Source organism: Sceloporus occidentalis, unplaced genomic scaffold (genome assembly GCF_023333645.1).
Source record: "Sceloporus occidentalis isolate IW3139 unplaced genomic scaffold, rSceOcc1.0.p SCAF_472, whole genome shotgun sequence".
NCBI classification, from domain to species: Eukaryota; Metazoa; Chordata; class Lepidosauria; order Squamata; family Phrynosomatidae; genus Sceloporus; species Sceloporus occidentalis.
Genome location: NW_028317452.1, coordinates 55,336 through 75,858, shown reverse-complemented (window position 1 = coordinate 75,858; position 20,523 = coordinate 55,336). Strand labels below are relative to the sequence as shown.

Below are 20,523 nucleotides of genomic sequence, written 5' to 3'. Positions count from 1 at the left end.
AAAATGTACCCCCTCCCCATGCATGTTACTCCCCTAAGTTTCCAGTACAACAACATTTCCCCCTTCACTTACTTCCTTCTTCGATGTCTCCTTTCTCTGTCTTCTCTCTTCACATCATTGTCGTAAGTGGACTGTGCAGTGTGGCGCTGCCTCCTTCTCCTGTCCCCTTCTGGACCTTCATTTTCCCCACCTCCACCACCTTCTCTCATTCTTCCCGCATCTCTACCATGCCGTGGTCTTCTTTCTCCACCACCATCTCCACCCTTCCCTCCACCTCCACTCACATCCTCCGTTTCATCTCCTGTTCTGCGGTGACCCCTATGCCTGCGGTGATCACCATCACCCCTTGGCAGAGGAGACCCGCTACGGCTTTCTTTATTCCCTCCTCCCCTGTGTCTTCGATGAGGATCCTGGGGGAGGCGCACTCCTCCATCAACTTCCCCTATCCTGTCTTGAAGCCCCAAATCCTGCCCATCACGGGTTATGTCCTGCTCTTTGTTCCTCGGCCGGCGTACAGGCTCCTGCCCCATCTCATAGCCCCGTCCGCCACGCTCCTTAAATCTTGCTTGCTTGCGAAGGTAGTCTTCTGCTCGCTGGTGGGATAGACGCTGTTCTAGGGGTGTTTTTCCTTCCCCAGGTCTGCTCTTGTTAGTGTTGTTGTTGCGATTCTCCTGGGGGTCCACAACCAGAGGTCGGTCCAGGTGAGTCTTAACATCACGCTTCATGAAGGACAACTTCCAACGCTCATCAGGATCCATCTCGCTGTACAGAGCCTCCCTACTGTTCATCAGATTCTGCCGGCGCATTTCATTTGTACGCTGCTCCCAAACAGACATCTTAAGATTCTTCTGCTGCTCTTTTCTACATGATAGATGTAATATTTGATAACATTAATACATATTTGGTATATACAGTATATATACCAGAAGGAAGGCATTAGTAAAAGTAATTCTGGGATAGTTAAGTATGCTGAAACCCACACAGACTAATGAATGGGCCAAAACAAATAGGGAAGCCCAAGACAAAAGCTCCTTGGGCGAGTTATACTGTAGCATAAGGTACTGTAGTACCTTAGGGTACTTTTGTTTCTTACTTGTACATTGTACTGATCTGTGGGGCATATTCTGGTGATGACCCCGGGACTTACGCTGCTATAGACATGTTGGTAGCAGACAAGGGGCTGACCTCCGCCACCTCTTTTGCTTTCTGCAGTGCCAGCTTCTGATTGGCTGCCTCCTCCTCCTCCTGCTCGTCCTGTTAATACATAAGGAGATAAAGCGATGTTAAGGTCATAGCCATCGGTATACGCTGAACCCCTGGGTCTTCCTAGTGCTGTACCTGCAGGAAACGTCCTACCTTGGTCAGCTCCTGAGCATTGGCCAGATTGTCCACAGCGATGGCCAAGAAGACATTCAGCAGAGTGTCTGAGAGCAGCAGGTTAAGGTCAACCCAACCTCACCACGGGGAGTCTTCGTTTTCATGTTCTATATAATCTGGCAACTGCAACTATAATTCCTCCCATAAACCTTCCCAAACAGTCCTTAAAATAAATGCAATCTTTCTTTATTGTGTTACATAAAAATACCCTCGACCCACAGCCGGGATACAATTAAACTGGGTGGCCTTTTATTCCATATAACCCTGCCCTTTAACTCTTCCTTTCACTCTGTATAACCCCTCTCTCAATCCATATAGTAAATACCCAAAAGTGCAGAATATACAGTTTGTGGAGCAAAAAGATTCATCTTAGCGGTCCCCGAAGAAGGTGCAAACCCTCGACTTACTCCGTACAAGCCATATCTATAACCCTGTCCATATGGCCCTCCATTCAACATATCATTCCAGGATACAGTTACCGAAGAGTGTGAGGATGATGAAGTAGATGGAGGATATCATGCCTGTATTCACACCCCCCTGAGCCTTGATACCATCATACATCACGGCATTCCAGTCCTCTCCAGTCAGAATCTGAATGCAGAGAGAAGAGAAACGGAAAAGGTAAGCCTGGACAAAGGTACTGTCTCGAGTGTCCAAGAGTACGCGCCGGGAAAGAATTAGGGGAACTCTCCTGAATCCGATCCGGGAAGATTTCAGAACTACTATCTGTAACGTATGTTCACCAGCAGACATCGCACGTCGCAGATTGTTATGTCTCTGTATATGTCTATAGCGATCCTGGACTCTAAACTGCATTGAAAACGATGAATGATAACTAAGCGATTCAATGGGATGCACATTAGGGGAGTATAAGATACATTTGGATATGTACATGTACATGTTCCAGACCATAAAACACTTAATCTCCAATCCACAAGACACATCTAAGGAGATGGAAGCACTATACGAACACCCTGCACATGCGCAGACAGGCAAAAGAAATATACCAGTAACAGTACATGTTCTAAGCAAACACATGGACTGCAGCATAAAAAGAGCCTACACTTTACATAGAATTACATATTTATTACCGTACCGCATTCACAGTCACTCCTCTAGGGACAGATTCTTATCCAACTATATATATAGTCATCCCTGTAAATGTGTTATTTCTTTTACAGTTTCATTATATTGGTTGATACATATTATCAGAGGCGAAAGCAAAACAAATATATTCAATAACACGGGGCTAAAGAGGCATCAAAACAAACATCGGCAAACATAAAAGTACTCACTCTACTGGCTTGTACCACATTGCCTGTAATGAGCTTCTGCTGTGGCAACGACGTGCACTAACATCAATTAGGAGTTTCCCTTTGATCTTATTAGATGGGCAGTGGTTAAGACATGGAAACAGTGCAGATTGTGCTGTGATTATAAGATATGCTCCTCGCAAAAACCTGTATGTTCATTTAAGCAGCTATGAACATGCGTTAGAACACGTTATCTGGATTTGTGCCCAAGCGGCCGCAAGATTTTTCAAAGTTTTCTTTTTACGTATTGCAGAACAAATTACAAGTAAAAGGATAATGTGAGAGCATCAAAGATGAATATGATGCTTACCTGAAACACCGTCATTATTGCTGCAGGGAAGTTGTCAAAGTTTGTAGAAGGGGTTTTTTCATCAAAATTGAACCTGAAATTAAAAATGTTATTGATCACAGCGTCCCTCTGTTACCAACCATGTGTTAAAGGGGCAGCCCTAATAGCTCATCTTTCTTGTTGTGTGCACATTGGAGGAAACCAGTGGCACCCAGTATAAATACATTCAGTTCCAGTTAATCTAGTTGACTTTTGTTAGGTTCAAGGGGTGGACGCAGGAGAATCCGAAACACTTACTGCCCGCCAAAGAGCTGCATCCCCAGTAAGGCAAAGACAACAATAAAAAGGAAAAGCAGGAACAACAGACTGATGATGGACTTCATGGAGCTGAGGAGGGAGATGACCAGGTTTCGCAGAGACGCCCAGTACCTGGAAAGGAGGAGCAAAATGCATTGTACTGAAAAAAAAACACAGCTGAAACCACCAGGACACGGAATAGTTTCACGGCTGGGAGCTTTAGGCAGAAACGCAAGGCACTGAGGCCTTGCAGATAGCCCAAGGAGGTTGGGCAAACTAAAGGACGAGGCTGGCAGAACAGGTAGCCAAAGTCGAGGAACCAGGAGACAGTTGGGATAGTAACAAGGAGAGCCGAGGTCAAGAACTGGGAAGTTGAGCAGCAAAGGCGAGGGTCAAACGGGGACAACGAACTAGAGAGCTAGCGTAAGAGGAACTGGCGTCTGCACTATGGCAGGTAAGGGACCCCGGGCCCGTGGAGTCCGACAGTTTCTCATACAGAAACAATGGAGGAAGAGTTATAGGCAACCTAAACCCTTCCTTACACTGGCCAGATAGTAAAATCCTTGGCTCACTCAGATGGGCCGAGTGCTTCTTACATGCTGTCAGATTTAATCTTTTTATCTGTTCGAGAAGCACCATCCTTAAAACACAAGTACTCTTATGGGTCAAGCTATTGCGAAATTACATTACTAGCGGCTACAAATAGCCTGAAGACCTTTTATGGCTGGCCAGAAGAAATGGAACACAGTCTTTTTATGGAACCAAGAGAACATTTGAGACCAGGATATCACAGATTCACAAAATTTAGAAAGCAACCTTTACACAAAACACAAGTCTTACAAAACATTCTGTTCATTCTCCCTCATTAGTCAATGCAATCTACACAATAGTCTTCCTCAACCTGCTTGAGATGACCATTGGTGATAATCGGTGTTATAGTTTGACATACAAGCAGGGCACATCCGCATTACAGCCATGATGGCCTCCACGATGATGTCATCATTTACCATAGCCGTCCGTGAAGCAGATACCACTTTTCAGTTTTTATCCAATGATGCAATACGATGGGCTTAACTTGAATTTATTCCATTAATATTCTCTAAAACTGTACAGACCCATAGCTGTAAGTTGTACTGATGTTTTCCTTTTTCTTTTGACTGCTTGGATCTAAATTCTAAACTCTGATGGACCTGTTTGTGTTCCACCTGCTAAACCAAGTCTTCGCGCCACTGAACCTTGAGTTCTTCTATCACTCGCGTCCTCACAATCTCTTTGGCTTTACCGACAATGAATTCGCTCAGCCTGTTATCTGGGAATGAATGACGCTGACCTGAATTGACTATTTCTTGTTACTTGATAGAAAAAAAGACTAAGCCTACAGAGCCCAGGCTGGCATCTACGAGTGATCTCAGCTAACACTAAACTCTGCATATCAACACGAGGCTCGTGTCTTTCTCTTTGCGCTGTATAGATTCTTGTATCTTTAAATATATTGGAATTGTGCTTCCTCCAGAGCAGAACTTTAGTAAATTAACTAAATTGCGTTACGAAAGTAATTGGGAGAGTTTGCGAAGAAGAGAAATGAAAACTTACTTTGTAACTTTGAAAATGCGCAGCAAACGGAGGGCTCTTAAGACGCTAATCCCGAAAGAGGTTCCGGGTTTGATCATCGCCCAGATCACCTCAAAGATGCTACCGGTAATAACCTAAAAAGAACAAGGAGGAATGTGTTTTGGGCCATTCGCTGTCCTTTAATTTAATACATATCTGTCTATCTATGGCCACCGTCTAAGAAGACATAGCAGGTACTTACAGCGCAGTCGAAGCAGTTAAACGACGAATGGAAATAAGGCCTGGCCCCAAGACCGTATATTTTTAAAAACATTTCGGACATAAAGAGCCCAAGAAAAATGAATTCTGCAAAATCTGTGGAGGAAAAACAACATCTCTTTAATATTCCAGGTCAATTCACAGAACAATTATCAATGCCAAAAAAACCCCCAAACAAACATAATGCAACGTGCTAAAAAATAAACCGGGTAACCAATTAGGAAAACCTATCCAGCCCCCATATCTAATGCTGAATGGGGGTAACCTGTTACATTTTTGTTTGCATGTTTAAAGTGATAAAGAGACAATATTAGGCGTCACTTGAAGCCTCCAGTAAAGACTGAGTTTTATGGGGCTTTATTCAAGACATAAGATACACAAATCACTAAAAGACACCATTGAAGCCAAAAGATTCATCACCAGAGTTACTCCAGCATTAGGCAAACAAAAAAAATGTCACCTATAACCACATTTCTGGCAGTAATATTGAGAGTGGTAAGTGTCACTCACAGAGAAACTGAGTGAGCCCATCCGGCTGGCTATAGTGCACGATCGCCACGCACAGCGTGTTCAGTGCTACAAGGCTGAGGACCACCCAGTAGAAAGCCTGAGTCTTCACCATGCGCCGGACAAGGAAACGCAAGCGTCTCTCCTTCTTATGCAAGTATGATGAGTTCTCCAGCTTGGTACTTTTAATGCTGGCACGGGCGAAAGGTGAGCCTGAGGGAAAGAGAAAAGAGACGGTGTGTGGGGTTATGGGAGAAATAAGTAAAAGGAGGAACGTAGAGGAATTGGACTTTCCGGTGGGCATTCCGACTGACACCACGGCTACTTTAGTCTAAAGTTTACAGAATCTCCTGGGCATATAGATGTATATCCCGTGTTTTAGTAATAAGATATGTGATGGGTATATTTTGTCTCACTTTATTTTACAGACAAAAATGTAGGAAACAAATAAATGCATAGATTTGGGGGGGGGGATACATTCTGACCCAAATATAATCAGGATAGTCATGGTGGCATTTATTTTTTATCCCCTTAGTGAGCATATTCTAAAGCTGCTCCTGCTAAGTTAATGACTGCTATAGATATTTATCGTATCTCGCAGTCGCATGAATAAGCCCCACTGAGAGCGCTTGCTGGACTTGCTCCCATACGGGTGGCAGAATGATGTCTGCGTTCCGCTGACAGTATGTTGGGTTGTGCCCTTGTGGTTTTACGAGACACATGTTCTGTAAGAGACACATACCCACTGAAGAGATATCTCCAATGGGCTCCTCTCCCTCGTCAGCGTTCAGCAGCTCAGGTTTGCTTTTCTTGATGGTCGGTCTCCGTAGGGCTCCCATAAGTAGAAAAGACAAGGGAAAAGTCAAGTCGAGGCAACATAGGAAAGCTTCCCATTTTACCAGCTATTCTCTACTCCGCATGTTTTCGTACTTTTCGAGTAACAAAAGATCTGTGCAAACTCATTCATTCGCACATACACTCAACAAGATACAATTTCATTCAGATCCCCTAGAAACATAAGAATCTGACAGCAGGTAAAGGCTATACGGCCCATCTCATCTCTGCATTTTTCTATCCTCCTTGGTCTTGTCTTATGACCAGGACAGCCTTTTGCCTATACCATGCAGGCGTAAATCCCTCGCTGAATTAATCTCTTACACTTCTCCGGGAAGAATATTCCATGTATCCACCACCCTCTGCATGTATCTTCTGTAGTTTCCTTAGCAATGCCGAGGCAAAACATGTTTTTAAACGTAGTTCATGTAAAGGGTTTTGCTCAGCATGTGGAGGTTGCTATGGCGTATTAGGTAGCATTTGAACCGAATGCTTATGTACTCTGACTCTCAGAGAATGAATGGCCAAAGTTGGGTTGAATGGCCATTGGTGGTAATCAGACATCCCTCAGGGCATCGCATTCCATTCCAAATTCACTTGTCTAACCTGACACGCATACTTTGTGCTATCTAGACTAGTTAATAGGAACATCCAACATAGTTCACAGAATGTAAGAGTCATCAGGGGGCTAAAAGCACTCCTGTGAAGGAAATATGAGGCTATGGCATGATGCCATAGTGTTCTTCAGAACAGTTCACAGGCAGCAATCACCTGTGCAAACACACTCAAACAGTGGGGTTTGCCGAGTACATTTTGATCTTTACACATATAATACATCCCCGCTCCCATTGTTTTTACACATTATTCTGTAAATCTAGACACATTCTGTACACTCGATAGTTTTCAGAACTTCGCTAGCGATCCCTTTGACGCATCTCAACACTTTCCACTTTCAATATGACATCACAGCATCGCTGAATTACCATCGTACGCAAGTCTCTGCTCCACATCGCTGTCATCCTCTGCCAGAATAACTTCTTCTGGGGGGAAGTCAAAAAACAATTAGGCGTCTGAGACTGACTGAAAAAAGCAGATAGAATGTTAAAAGACAAGACCAAGAGACCAAGATAAAGAGGACTTAGTGAAACGAATCATATAAAATACAGACCAGAAAACGCATCCTTCTTCCAAATCCATATTTAAAAAAAAGAAATTCAGTTATCAAGCACACATTTTGATGATGTAATGATGAAGTTGTTTTTTCCCCCCCATTAAGTGGGGATTTATTCACTAAATGAGTTACAGATGGGATGAAGTTCAATTGACAGCATTCACTATACAACATGATAAGGGCATCCTTGGTGTACATAATGTACAGCTAATGCGGCAAGAAGTTCCAATTAAAAAAAATTACACATTCCTGAAAAAAGTAGTAGTTTCCTCTGGCAGGAAAAACCTTGTTCCTACGGCAGACTTTCTGCCCGACGTATCAAATTAAGCACCTGCTCTGGTTTACAAGAAGCCACTGACTGTACGAGGCCACGCTGTGTGCCGGCTGCCATGAAAAGTCACATACCCCCAACCACAACGTGAGAAAAAGCATTCGCTAATCGAAATACATTTAACGACATTCATACCAACATAAACGTGCTGCTTCTGAACTAGAGTTTCCCTTTTAGACTTAAGAGGGTTTCGGGGATTAATCCTGCCAACAGACAGAGGACTCAGTCAAGGGACCTCTGAAAACAAAGCATATCTTCTCACCCTACCAGTGAGCTTCTTACTTTGGATACCAAAAGCCCTGACTGTTTTCTTTATCCAGCCCATGTAAAATGCCACGTCCAGACGCACCTGCTTTGGATATCCACTCCATGTAGCCATTAAGCTCCCTCTCAATCTGCTGCTGTCTTCTTAGTTTCATGAAAGCTCTCCGGTTCTCTACTCGCTCTCTTTCTTTGGCGAACTCCCTGAACAAAAAGAAACAAAGAATCAGATTTTTTTTCTTATACAAGGACTTTACTAATACGAGAGAGAACACGTAAGTAACTGGTTTGTCAAAATGGAATCTTCTCAAAGTTTAGGGAAGCTCTACCAACAAGGTTTTCGGACTTCTTTGAGGGCTGGAAGAATGCAAATAATCCATTTCCCACGGACGGCCCATACTGATTTGTCAAGGGAAGGCTGGCAGCAAAGTCAAATGGGTCAGAAGGGCAGAGAAACCAAACAATGCCCCGTAGCCAATTGTGTTCAGAGCCATCTAGAACCCCGTAGAGAAAGCCCATGGAGAAAATATTCCATACTTGAAAGAAAAAGGGTATATGTTATACTTACCAGGGTTATCGGGAAAATTATTCATTTATTTATACTTCTCTCCTACCCACCACCATTAGGAACCCTCTGGTAAGTAATAGATTTCCCTACAGACTGGCCCACATGGTTATCTGCAGTCAAATTCTACGTTTCTCTACTGTCTAACTATACGTCGGCAGAGATTCTTCAAAGAAGAATTCTCAGCACTAAAACATCGCAGACGTTAAAAAAAAAAAAGTGTGCTGACATTTCTGAAAATGTCAGTCTTTTAATGATTTGAAATATCTGGACAACGCAGTTAGTTTTATTACTGTTATTAGTAACTGATTTATATAGCGCCATCACATTCTGTAGTGTTGCTTTTGAGGGGATAACCCAGCACATTCTAGTAATTTGGTTCAGACATTTCTCACATCAGTACTCAGCTGTTTGCTGACCATTTTTGGTCTATGATTTGACCATTGATTAAGGACTTTTGAGTTTTTTTGAACTTTAAATTCCAGATACAGCCACAAGGGGGGTCTAGTGTAACCTGCAGATTGTCATGTAGCCAGCACTTGACCGGACCCTTTGGGGGCTCTTTCTATGGGCTTCCTGGGTCATTCTGTTTGGTGATTTAGAAAGCATTACATTTTGAACCTGTTCTGGACTGCTTGGTTATTAGGACTATTTTATTATGATAGATGCCATCCAAACACTCAATCCAATTTAGACTACGGGGCATCTGAACTACCGGATGAGTGTTTCGTGGGGCTTTTCTTTAGCATTTTACCCCCTTAAGTTCCACTTTATAGAGTCAGATTAGAGATGTTTAAAAGCATTGCCATGTCTGAACTTTTACTAAAATAAATATAGCTTTAATGCTGTAAAAGAATAGAAAACCCATAGAAAAGATGGTATATCACATTTTTAAAGTAAATCCGGATCACATTCTATACAGCATTTGGAATTTGATTCCGTATCGATCATTTTACTGACCCTGGGGCTGAAATTTAATATATTTAGCAAATAGAACCCAGACAGAAAATGTAATGAGTCAGGAACTAATGCATACATAAAGATCAATAAAAAACGGGACAAATTAAAGTTTCATTATTTGGATTCTTCCAGGGCTAGAATGGTTAGAATCTGCATACGACTGTAGCCAAGACATCATACGTCTCATTTCAAGTCCCAGTCAATTATTCCTGAGTCAAGTCCCAGCTGAAGTCCATGTTGACTCATCTCGACTCATCTCGAGAAAGTAGGTGAACAGATAATGGTCCCATCAAGTTACCACTAATTGTCCCAAAATAGATGTCAATGTCCTCATCCCAGCAGAATGCTAATTGTTGAATGCACCTCGAGACAATTGTATTAATTCTATCAGGCCAAACAATGTTTATGGGGTAGAAAATGAAATCTTATTACGCTGCAGATCAGATAATACTATTTTCATCATAGTTACATTGTATGTCAATCTTGTAACATCTAACCGTGGATCGCATTGTATTCTAGGCTGGTTCTAGGTATACTCACCCTGAGAGGACGCCCAGGACAAGGTTCAACATGAAGAAGGATCCAATTATAATAAGAGGGATGAAGTACAGCCAGTTCCACGTACTGCCAAACACATCGTTACTCTGTGGAAAGTGGGAAAGGGGAGTATGAATACTTAAACAGGAACTGGCACGTCGCCAAATAACACCACAGGCAAGAACTCTCTGCCCTCATCCACACGCACCACGTCTTTGTAAAGATTTACAATACCGGCACAGAACACTTTGCGCATGTTTCCCTTGCTTTTCGGTCTTCTATTATTCACCTGGCAAACACTATATACTTTTTTCCCCCCACACTTTAGGATAATTTTTTAGGCCGACAGCCTGGATCTGGCACTAAAACCAGCCTTGGGAAAGGGGTGGTGTAATAGGGCGGTGATAGATATGGGGCAGTTATAATCTTGTAATAGATCAGTTATCGGCAGCGGTGTATTTACTTCAGACACCGCTGAAAACATATAGAGGAGGGTGTATCTTTAGATTTTGTAAGGGGCATTTGATGTACGAATTAAAAGAGAGGCTTATCGTGCACTTGGATTGAAAACTGCTTTAAAGATGCAGCTCAGAGAGTTGTTGTTACTGGAAAATTCTCCAACTGGACAAACGTGGTTCATGGAGTTCATCAGGGTTCTGTCCAAGGCTCGCTGCTATTTAATATCTGTATTAAATATCTCGTGTGGGTATTCCCACACAAAATTAATATAGTCGGAACTAGACCTCACTTTCCTGCAAGATTTGGTCAAATTGGAGGACTGGGTGACCATGTGGTAGATGAGATTTAATGTTGACAAATGCAAGGTTATGCATTTGGGGAAAAAAAAAAAATCAGAAAATTATACCTTAAATTGGGTAGTGGTGGGGAAATCATTAAATGAGAAGTGCTTGGAAATGATTAAAAAACAATACACTTAGTGACGGTGTTCAATGCCAGGCAGCTGCTGCAAGAGTTTGTAAGATACCATCATAACAAGACAATAAATCTCTCTCTCAGGACCTGTTCGTTAATAGGACTGTGCAAAGAAGAAGAGGTCATCCATTCCGATTTGAAGAATTAAATTTTTACTTATAGAAGCAAAGAGGGTTCTTTACAGTAAGAGCAGTAAAGATAAGGAATTCACTGCCCACAGACTTTGTGCTATCAGATTACGTTGGTGCCTTTAAATATGTGCTGGATAAATATATATATAAACAATATACAGAGATATAACGGGTTATAAGGACACGGTTATATGTAGGGTTCTTGGCTTCTTCTGGATAAATAGCGGGGTTGAACTTGATGGCTTTGCGCCAGTGATAGGTAAAGACAGTTACAGCGGAGGGGTCTATTCAATGAATGGATAGTTGGCAGTAGAGTTGAGGAGCAGCAGATCAGGTAAGCTCAGGTATGGGGAGCTGTGGGACAGCATTTGCCTGGTGTGCCAGGTGGCCAATCCAGGTCTGTTTTTTGCTAAATTACTTCACTATTCATTATGAAGGGCCAACACTGGCAGGTTAGCAGTTTTTTTATACACCAGTGATAGGTAAAGGTAAGTTATAGACAGAGGGGTCTTGTAATAAAGCAGTGATAGGTATGGGGCAGTTATAGGAAGCGGGGTCTTGTAATAAAGCAGTGATAGGTATGGGGCAGTTATAGGAAGCGGGGTCTTGTAATAAAGCAGTGATGGGTACGGGGCAGTTATAGGAAGCGGGGTCTTGTAATAAAGCAGTGATGGGTACGGGGCAGTTATAGGAAGCGGGGTCTTGTAATAAAGCAGTGATGGGTACGGGGCAGTTATAGGAAGCGGGGTCTTGTAATAAAGCAGTGATGGGTACGGGGCAGTTATAGGAAGCGGGGTCTTGTAATAAAGCAGTGATGGGTACGGGGCAGTTATAGGAAGCGGGGTCTCGTAATAAAGCAGTGATGGGTACGGGGCAGTTATAGGAAGCGGGGTCTTGTAATAAAGCAGTGATGGGTACGGGGCAGTTATAGGAAGCGGGGTCTCGTAATAAAGCAGTGATGGGTACGGGGCAGTTATAGGAAGCGGGGTCTCGTAATAAAGCAGTGATGGGTACGGGGCAGTTATAGGAAGCGGGGTCTTGTAATAAAGCAGTGATAGGTACGGGGCAGTTATGAGGTGACAGGTCCTGTAACACATTAATGATGAATACAGCTACACAATATAACTGCTAAAGCCGCTCTGTACATAAGGTGAATGTGCTTTTGAGGTTTGTAGCAGTGGGAGGGTTACCGCCTCCCCTCCCGAAGCCCCCGCAGGGAGATGGGGGGTTGCGCTCTTATCTACGTGAGCAGTGAAAGGTTCCTGTGCCCATTTCTTGATGCTAAAAATACAACCGGCAGCAGAAAGCATCCTAAGAAAGGCAGCGACTCTCCTGTCAGAGCTGGGGGAGGGTAGGACCACATCCCTGTATATCAGGAGGCTGCCCTTGAGAGAGACAGCCGGGAGACTGCTCCCCTGTCACACACAGACTGTCACTCGCTTCAGCATTAACCCACGTGCATACGCAAAATCGATATGGATCCTCACATCTCCTCCTATTTCTTTTCTTACTCTGTCACTCTCCTGTCCTACATCGCGGCTCATTTTGTATCTCTGCATTTTTATCTCCGTGCCGATCTATTTATATCCCGATTCTAATTCTGCTCTCCCCGGATCTGGATGAAGGATGTGATTCTCCCCCCCCTTGGTGTATCAGTTTTCCCCCTTATTTATAATTTTTAATGTATGTAAGGATATCCAGAAGCCTATAACGGTTGGACTCTCTCCCGCCTTCCCGACGTTATAATGGTGTAAAGTACCAGGTCCGATCGAACCCACCAGTCCAGTACCGCTTCATACTCTGATTTAATGGAAGACGAGCATCCCAACTGGTGCTTTTCTCACTTCTATAATGCAGGGCAAATACCTGCCTGAATTAAGGTGACTTAATTCAGAATATCTGTTTTTATGCATGGGCGTTGAGATGCGGAGCACTGAGCAGTTCATATAGAAAGCTGTATGTATGGGGATGTCATTCTCTGAGCGCAGGGTATATAAACTGTATGTATGAATTGACAGGTATAGGCTCAATTTTATGAATGGCTTATAAGCTGTGCCCATCCATTGCTCCACACTACATGCTATTGTACGCTGCTGTGTTCTGCACAACAGATTTGCCCCATTGCGCCTCGCATGGGTTAATACAAATTGCTTTAACATGCAAGTTGGTGTTTTGAATATTTCATCGACATTTATCCCATCTTCCGAAGCCCAGCTCCCCAGATGTCTTGGAGAAACCTGCTGCTATTAAAGCGGGTATCACTAGAACACATCAGGCTTTGTTTGGAGCAAAGGGGTGGGAATGGTCCTTTACGCATTCTCCATACTGACTGTAAATGTGGGTAACCTTAAAACACCCTGACAGTGTAGCTTCTCCCTATTAAATTACCCCCAACCTCTCTCTATTCTGATCTTACATCCTCTCTAACCAGTGAATCTGGAAACACTATCCCGCGAGTCTCCCGTTACTCTAGCGTGATTTATATCCATCTCCCGTTACCCGACGACTGCCTAGATATCGCCCTGATTTCTCTGTCTATGCTGTCTTACCCCATACCTGGGAACCGGCAGGCTTTGCCCCCGAGTCTCAAGGTATTTTTGCCCCAACTTGGACTGATTCTCCGGGTTACACAGCCCGGAGCTGACTCCTTGATACCCTACTCTCACTTAACGATACCCGAGCAGCCCATTTGGTGCTTTTTTCGCTGCCATTTCACAGCTGAAACTCCTGCTTGGATACAAATGACTCCGCTCAGAATATCTTACCCTCCTGTCACGTTTTTTTTTTTTATAAGGACTGTCATTAGAACCCTTTGGGTGCCACCATTAGCGAGTTGCTACACCACTGACGAGCAATTAAAGTGTTAATATCCGAAGGGTATCAGGGTTATTAATCAAGATCTCCCTGAAGCTTCTCGCCATAAAACAGGCTGCTTTAATTTTCTCCAAAACCCTATTTCTGGAAATCCACTATCAAGCTCTCACTTCCACCCTCTATCCCATTCTCTCCAGCATCGCTCGACTTCTCCTCCAGCTTGGCCTTCCATCCCCTGCAACCCCTGATAACGTCCCCATCTTTTATAATCATTTGCATTTCCCATCCCTCTCTCCCTCACATCTACCGCTGACGACTCTCTCTTTCTCTCCACCTCGAACTCTGTATATTTTTTTACCATCCTGCGAGCCGTTTGCTGCTCTCCCTCCTCCCCGTGTCTCTATCCTCTGTTTCTCCTGACTATGCGGAATCCGGAATCATTAAGCTTTTGCTTCTGTGCTGCAATGTTTTCTCTTCTGGATCCAAGACTGTCCTTTGCCTCAGTGAGCCAAGCTTTTCTCCTCTCTGAGCAAACATGTCGTCTGCCTCTCTCAGCCTCCCTCAATTATCCGTTATAAATGACAATTTAAAAACAAGACACAGAGCCTTTCAATTAGGCCCATTTAGCTATTTAGAGAAGACTGTCGCTGACGCCATTGTTGGAGGGGAAGTGAGCAGGGCGTGGGGCAATGGCGCTCTCGCGACCCGGAGTCTCTGGCCGAGATCCGGAGAGTTCCCGGGTACGGAGGGGCAAACACTGAATAGCAGCTGACATTTCACATTATTTTAGAAGGATGGCCTAGGAGGAAGAAGCCGTGGCTTTAATATGGCATCACTTGAGGTCTAACACTATTAACGATTGGTTTGATATCTCTATTTATTGTGTAAATGTGTGTAAAATGACCTGCTAAAGGCGCTGTTCCGTGTGGTCTTCTGAATGTGACACTTTGTAACTAAATACTGTTCAACGTCCAAACCCTTCCCAGAAATAATTCCTTAATCGGGTAAATCTTACTCTCGATTTGCGCCAGGAACACTAAATTGTCACGGGACACAAAAGCATACACTGATACAAACGGATAAAAAAAATAAAGTGATTAAACCTTCAGAGGAAAGCGTGACGGACCAACTAAGGTGTATTTGCGTTAACACGCTAGAGCTTGTGAATTAAGTAAAAAAAAATAGAATTTGACAAATTGATTATATGTTTATATATTATCTACATAATACGGATAGGTAATACTACAGAAGATACATGAAAGTGCTTATGCCAGACGATACTCACATAGTACAAGATGTCTGTCCATCCCTCCATTGTGATACACTGAAACACTGTAAGGATCGCGAACAGTATGTTGTCAAACTGTGTAATGCCATTATTGGGACCTTCCCAGCGACTGAGGCACACGGTATCGTTAGGGCAGTGACGGGAATTGGCGTCTACACCACAAAGACCTTCCACCTTTATATCTTCTGCAGGAGTAATAACATATATATTTAAAAAAACATGACATTCGGTGTACATGTGGGGTGTAAGTTGTAAAACAAAAGTACAGGCAACAGGATATTAAACCTGCAGCATACGGCAGGAGCATGCCTCTGAATAAAAATCCCCATTTGGGAGCCAAATCCCTCATGTGCCTCTTACCTTCACCAATTTCCCTGACAGAAGGAAACTAAGGGACACGGAGTCTGTCCCTCCCACCGCAGGGTGACAGACAGGAGGGGGCTATGGGGCGCGGAGTCTGTCCCTCCCACCACAGGGTGACACAGACAGGAGGGGGCTATGGGGCACGGAGTCTGTCCCTCCCACCACAGGGTGACACAGACAGGAGGGGGCTATGGGGCACGGAGTCTGTCCCTCCCACCGCAGGGTGACAGACAGGAGGGGGCTATGGAAGATGGAGTCTGTCCCTCCCACCGCAGGGTGACAGACAGGAGGGGGCTATGGGGGATGGAGTCTGTCCCTCCCACCGCAGGGTGACAGACAGGAGGGGGCTATGGGGGATGGAGTCTGTCCCTCCCACCGCAGGGTGACAGACAGGAGGGGGCTATGGGGGATGGAGTCTGTCCCTCCCACCGCAGTGTGACAGACAGGAGGGGGCTATAGGCAAGGCTGGGGATGATAAAGCTGCCTTGGTTCTTTAAGGCCAGCAGTTGCAAAATGATAGAAGCGTGTCCCACCAGCTGGATATGTGTGGCCTCATGGAATTGTTTTTATAATCTTGCAGAGTGCGGCTGTGCATATCCAGTTGACTCTGTAGGACCTGATCTGTCACTGGAGGGGCAGTATTGATAAGTATGGGGCCGTATCAGCCACAAGCCCACCAGGCATTTCCCGTGTGCCTGACAGGAGGGAGGTATGGGGCATTATGTGGTGTATTACAATCAGCACACTGTTCCTATGTAAATCTGTCTCTTGTAACACAGTATAACACAGAGATTAAGTGCATAGTACAGAACAGGTCCAACCTCCAGCAAGGTCATAGCAGGATGTGTGGAATTTGCCGATATAGAAGTCCAGACCGATGATGGCAAAGATGAGGATTGCAAAGAACAAAAGCAACCCAATCTGGAGCAGAGGGATCATGGCTTTCATGATAGACTTCAACACGACTTGTAAACCTGCGTAAAAAAGACTCATGAGCTGGAGGACACAGTGAAAACGATCCCCCAGACCCATCTGCCTACAAACCAACACCCAGGGGCCGTTACTGATACCCCAAAGGGGTTTGTATGAACATTGACACAGCCTAGTGCACGCTGCATATACATAAATAATAATCACTAGAATGCACGTGACGGTTCTAATGCAATTTTTTTCCACCCTAAATATCAAGATGGAGTCTTTAGACGTGGACAATACCTTCTGTTGGCCTTTGGGACTTCAAATGTCTTTTCTTCAAATAAGAGCCATCTAATTCTATCTACAGAGGAGACGTGCAAGGTCCTAAAAGGTAACTTTAAATTGCTTTCTGGAGCAATGAAAGGTATCAACTTCGACCAATCCACATACCCCTGAATATTAAACACATATCTGGTGCGATGGTAGCTTATTGTTAATTTTACATTATCAACTGTGTCTACGTAGGGTATTTAGTTAAACACAGCCAGACCACTTAAGGCTAGGATTAAATGTCTTCTAGCGTGTAATCTAACTCTGGTGTTCACCTGCCCTCCTATGCTAGTAACTTCACAGCACATACTAAATTGTAGATGTAATAGACACCAAATCATGTGTGTCTGGAAATAAGACCCTGTTTCATGTGTGTAGAACTGTTATCGATGCAGAGCCAATGTGCCAAGGCAAGTGAATTGAAGATTTTCCACCTCCGTGTTTTTTTTTGTTTTTTTTACATACACGATTTAACATTAAGAAATAAGTATTTAAAATGCCGGATCTAAAATGTACCGTGTGCAGTTTCACGTTGCTATACCATCAGGCCATTCAACAGAATTTAGAGCGGAGGCTCGATGGAGCCAAGCCGACCCCGTCTTCTCCAACCGTGAATTATTTTAACAAGGGACAAGCTTTACGGAGTGCTGGTGATACCTTATTGCAGGCATGTCCAAACTTTTTTCGAAGAGTGCCAGATTTGATGAAGTGAACGTGTGCGAGGGCCGACCATTTTGCCTGACATTCTTTGAACCATTAAAATGAAATGCAAATTAACTATTTTATGCAAAGTTTATTGAAAACGGCATACTTTTCATTTTGTGACTTGGATGACAAATCTAAACAGGTGTTAAATCGCTCTGCCTTTAATATCAAAAAAACAGATCTATATTTGGGCAACTTATCTGTGGGGCCTTATCAGTCCAGAACGCGGGCCGCAATTGGCCCTCGGGCCGGACTTTGGACATGCCTGCCTTATTTTGTTCTGTATTGGAGACCACAGAGAATTCAAAGAAGGGCCACTAAAATATGATGTGATTGTAGTAACAAAACCTAAATGTGTACACCCTAAACCAGGGGCGTCCAACCTGCGGCCCTCCAGCTGCTGCAGCGCAGCTGGAGGGCCGCAGGTTGGATGCCCCTGCCCTAAACGAACAAAGGGAGGGGGGATATAATAGAAACTTTAAAATATGGCCAAGGATTAAATAAAGTCCAAGAAGGAAACATATTTAACAAAAAGAGGCGCACCAAAACTACAGAGCATGATTTACAGAATGGGCAGTGGATACCTGGAACATACTTCAAGTGGTATTAGGACAGGCAAACGCAGTACATCAATTTGAGAATACATTGGTCACAAAAAGTGACTACATGGGCCAATTGGTTCTATTCTGTCGTCACTTACTGTGTATCGATGAGGAATTCTTCCTGTAACTGGGATTCTTACAATTACAAAAATAGTTTTACTTCGTTTAGCAAAGTGACATCATTATTTCCGAAAAAACAGTCATGGTCTTCCTTCATGCTGTTAAAAATATACTTTGGCTCCACATATAAAACTAAACAAATTTTCCCTGAACAATAACCCAAAGAAGTTACTGCGTGCATTTAAAGTCATTTCTAAATTGAAGAGACGTACTTGGAATTCCAGAGACCAGTTTCAAGGGCCGTAGCACACGTACGGCTCGAAGTGTCCTCAGGTCAAACTCCGGGCCTGTGGATGCCACGATTCTGCAGGAGAGACACAAAGATAAGATATGGGATTCTCTTACACAGAGAAATGTTGCCATTGTATGGGCAAATTGGGAAAGACTGGGTGAAAAATACTTTAAAATGAGTGTCTGGAGTGACCATTAATCCCATTCTGGCTACCATGATTATGGAGAACACAGCTCAGACAGAGACCTGCGTATTATGTGTGTGTATATATATATATATATATATATATATATATGTGTCCTTAGTCTAGGGATGACATGAGTCAGTATGAAAAAAGGACAGATACAGAGAAAGAACGAGGATGTAAAGATAGACATGAACTGAGGTGTGCCGAGATCACGATGGTCGGTACGCCAAAAAGAGGGCATTATAGTGATATGTGAAAAGAAATAGGAGAACAATCGAAGAGAATGAGAGAGAGGCGTAGGGGGTTTATATAGGTCCCACAAAATCGGCCAAGTTCCTTATTCTACATATATATATATATCAAACATCCACATGTGATTTTCAGGTCTGTTTCTCTACCATTTGGTCTACCTAAGGTATGAAACATTCACAAACAATAGTAGATTAAATACTGCCTTGAAAGGGACATCATTTATGATTCATTATTTTTTTTATTTAGCATCTGAATATATTTTTTTAACCTTTATCTTTATTGGGATTTTTTTTCCCATTGTGTAGCTCTAGTACAAATCCCAATACAGGTTTTTAAATATAGAATTAAGTAAAAAAAAAAATACAGTGACAGGTGCATGTGTGTATCCATAAAAGAAGGAAGAAATCGGGGGAAGGAAAATGCATTATTACACGGCTGGTAATTGTTTGATTAATATACGGTACTTCATAGTATTATTATTTGTATTAAAGTAGTAGTATATAAAATAAAAATTCAACTTACAAAAACCACAGGCTTACAATCTGCAGGAACATAAGTACAACTGCCCTTTACACAAAGGTAGGCGCAAATGATTGTATCTCCAGGGTAGGTAACCCAGTAGCTTATGAAGGAGAGGGCTCTGGAATGACCCCTAAAAAAGAGTGTTTCAGGATCCAGGGCTGAGATTTTTATTAAGGTTAGATCCCTTTATCAACTTTCACAACTTTTGGGCACAGCATATGCAGCACTTACCCTATACCTGCAGACTATCTCCAACAGTCATCTTACACAGCAGGGTTCATTAAATGTATTCTGCATTGTGTGAGATATCATTAACCTAAATTTCCATAAAACTAGCGAATCTCCATACTTCAGAAAGGTGTAATAGAGCGCAGTCCCACGTCTTATTGGGAAGTACCCTGTGCAAGTCTGCCTGCCACTTCAATATGTATGGAACACTGAGATGGTATGTTGGCTCCAGTACACAATCATGGCATGTGGATATGGCTCTATATGATATAGGCGGTTGTTCTCATGAAATCGAGTTTTCTAGATGTAAGAGAATAGCACTTCAGACCCCAAACCCCACTTCTCTTGTAGGTCTGCAAACGGAGTAAATTCGCCCATATAAAATAAAGCCCCCGATGTGACTTTACCAATTATATTCTCTAAACGGTCTAAGGGCTGATCTTCTGCAGAGTTTTAAGCCTGGGGTACAAGTATCTGAATTCTTTGAAGCAAATGCTTTTTTCTCTGCCCCTGAGTGCCTTATTACTCTTTAAGTAACCCCACTACTTAGTGTCTTTTACCCCTGTAACACCTTTTTACAGTAACCCAACCCCTGAGTGCCTTATTACCCTGTAACATCTTATTACAGT

At 43.2% G+C, this 20,523-nt stretch overlaps 1 protein-coding gene across 1 annotated transcript in view; it reads right to left on the bottom strand.

The window, feature by feature from the left end:
- Positions 1 to 20,523, bottom strand: part of LOC149271696 (voltage-dependent P/Q-type calcium channel subunit alpha-1A-like) — a 99,851-nt gene that overhangs the window by 43,647 nt on the left and 35,681 nt on the right. The window contains exons 4-19 of the mRNA XM_089507195.1: positions 18,686 to 18,777; positions 16,623 to 16,775; positions 15,436 to 15,623; positions 10,276 to 10,379; positions 8,299 to 8,414; positions 7,431 to 7,487; positions 6,356 to 6,445; positions 5,617 to 5,826; positions 5,090 to 5,202; positions 4,870 to 4,982; positions 3,277 to 3,408; positions 3,001 to 3,073; positions 1,851 to 1,968; positions 1,357 to 1,424; positions 1,148 to 1,254; positions 73 to 861 (exon numbers count right to left, since the gene is read on the bottom strand). Of these exons, the coding sequence (XP_089363321.1) occupies positions 73 to 861; positions 1,148 to 1,254; positions 1,357 to 1,424; positions 1,851 to 1,968; positions 3,001 to 3,073; positions 3,277 to 3,408; positions 4,870 to 4,982; positions 5,090 to 5,202; positions 5,617 to 5,826; positions 6,356 to 6,445; positions 7,431 to 7,487; positions 8,299 to 8,414; positions 10,276 to 10,379; positions 15,436 to 15,623; positions 16,623 to 16,775; positions 18,686 to 18,777 (2,523 nt within the window). The remainder of the gene's footprint in view (positions 1 to 72; positions 862 to 1,147; positions 1,255 to 1,356; positions 1,425 to 1,850; positions 1,969 to 3,000; positions 3,074 to 3,276; positions 3,409 to 4,869; positions 4,983 to 5,089; positions 5,203 to 5,616; positions 5,827 to 6,355; positions 6,446 to 7,430; positions 7,488 to 8,298; positions 8,415 to 10,275; positions 10,380 to 15,435; positions 15,624 to 16,622; positions 16,776 to 18,685; positions 18,778 to 20,523) is intronic.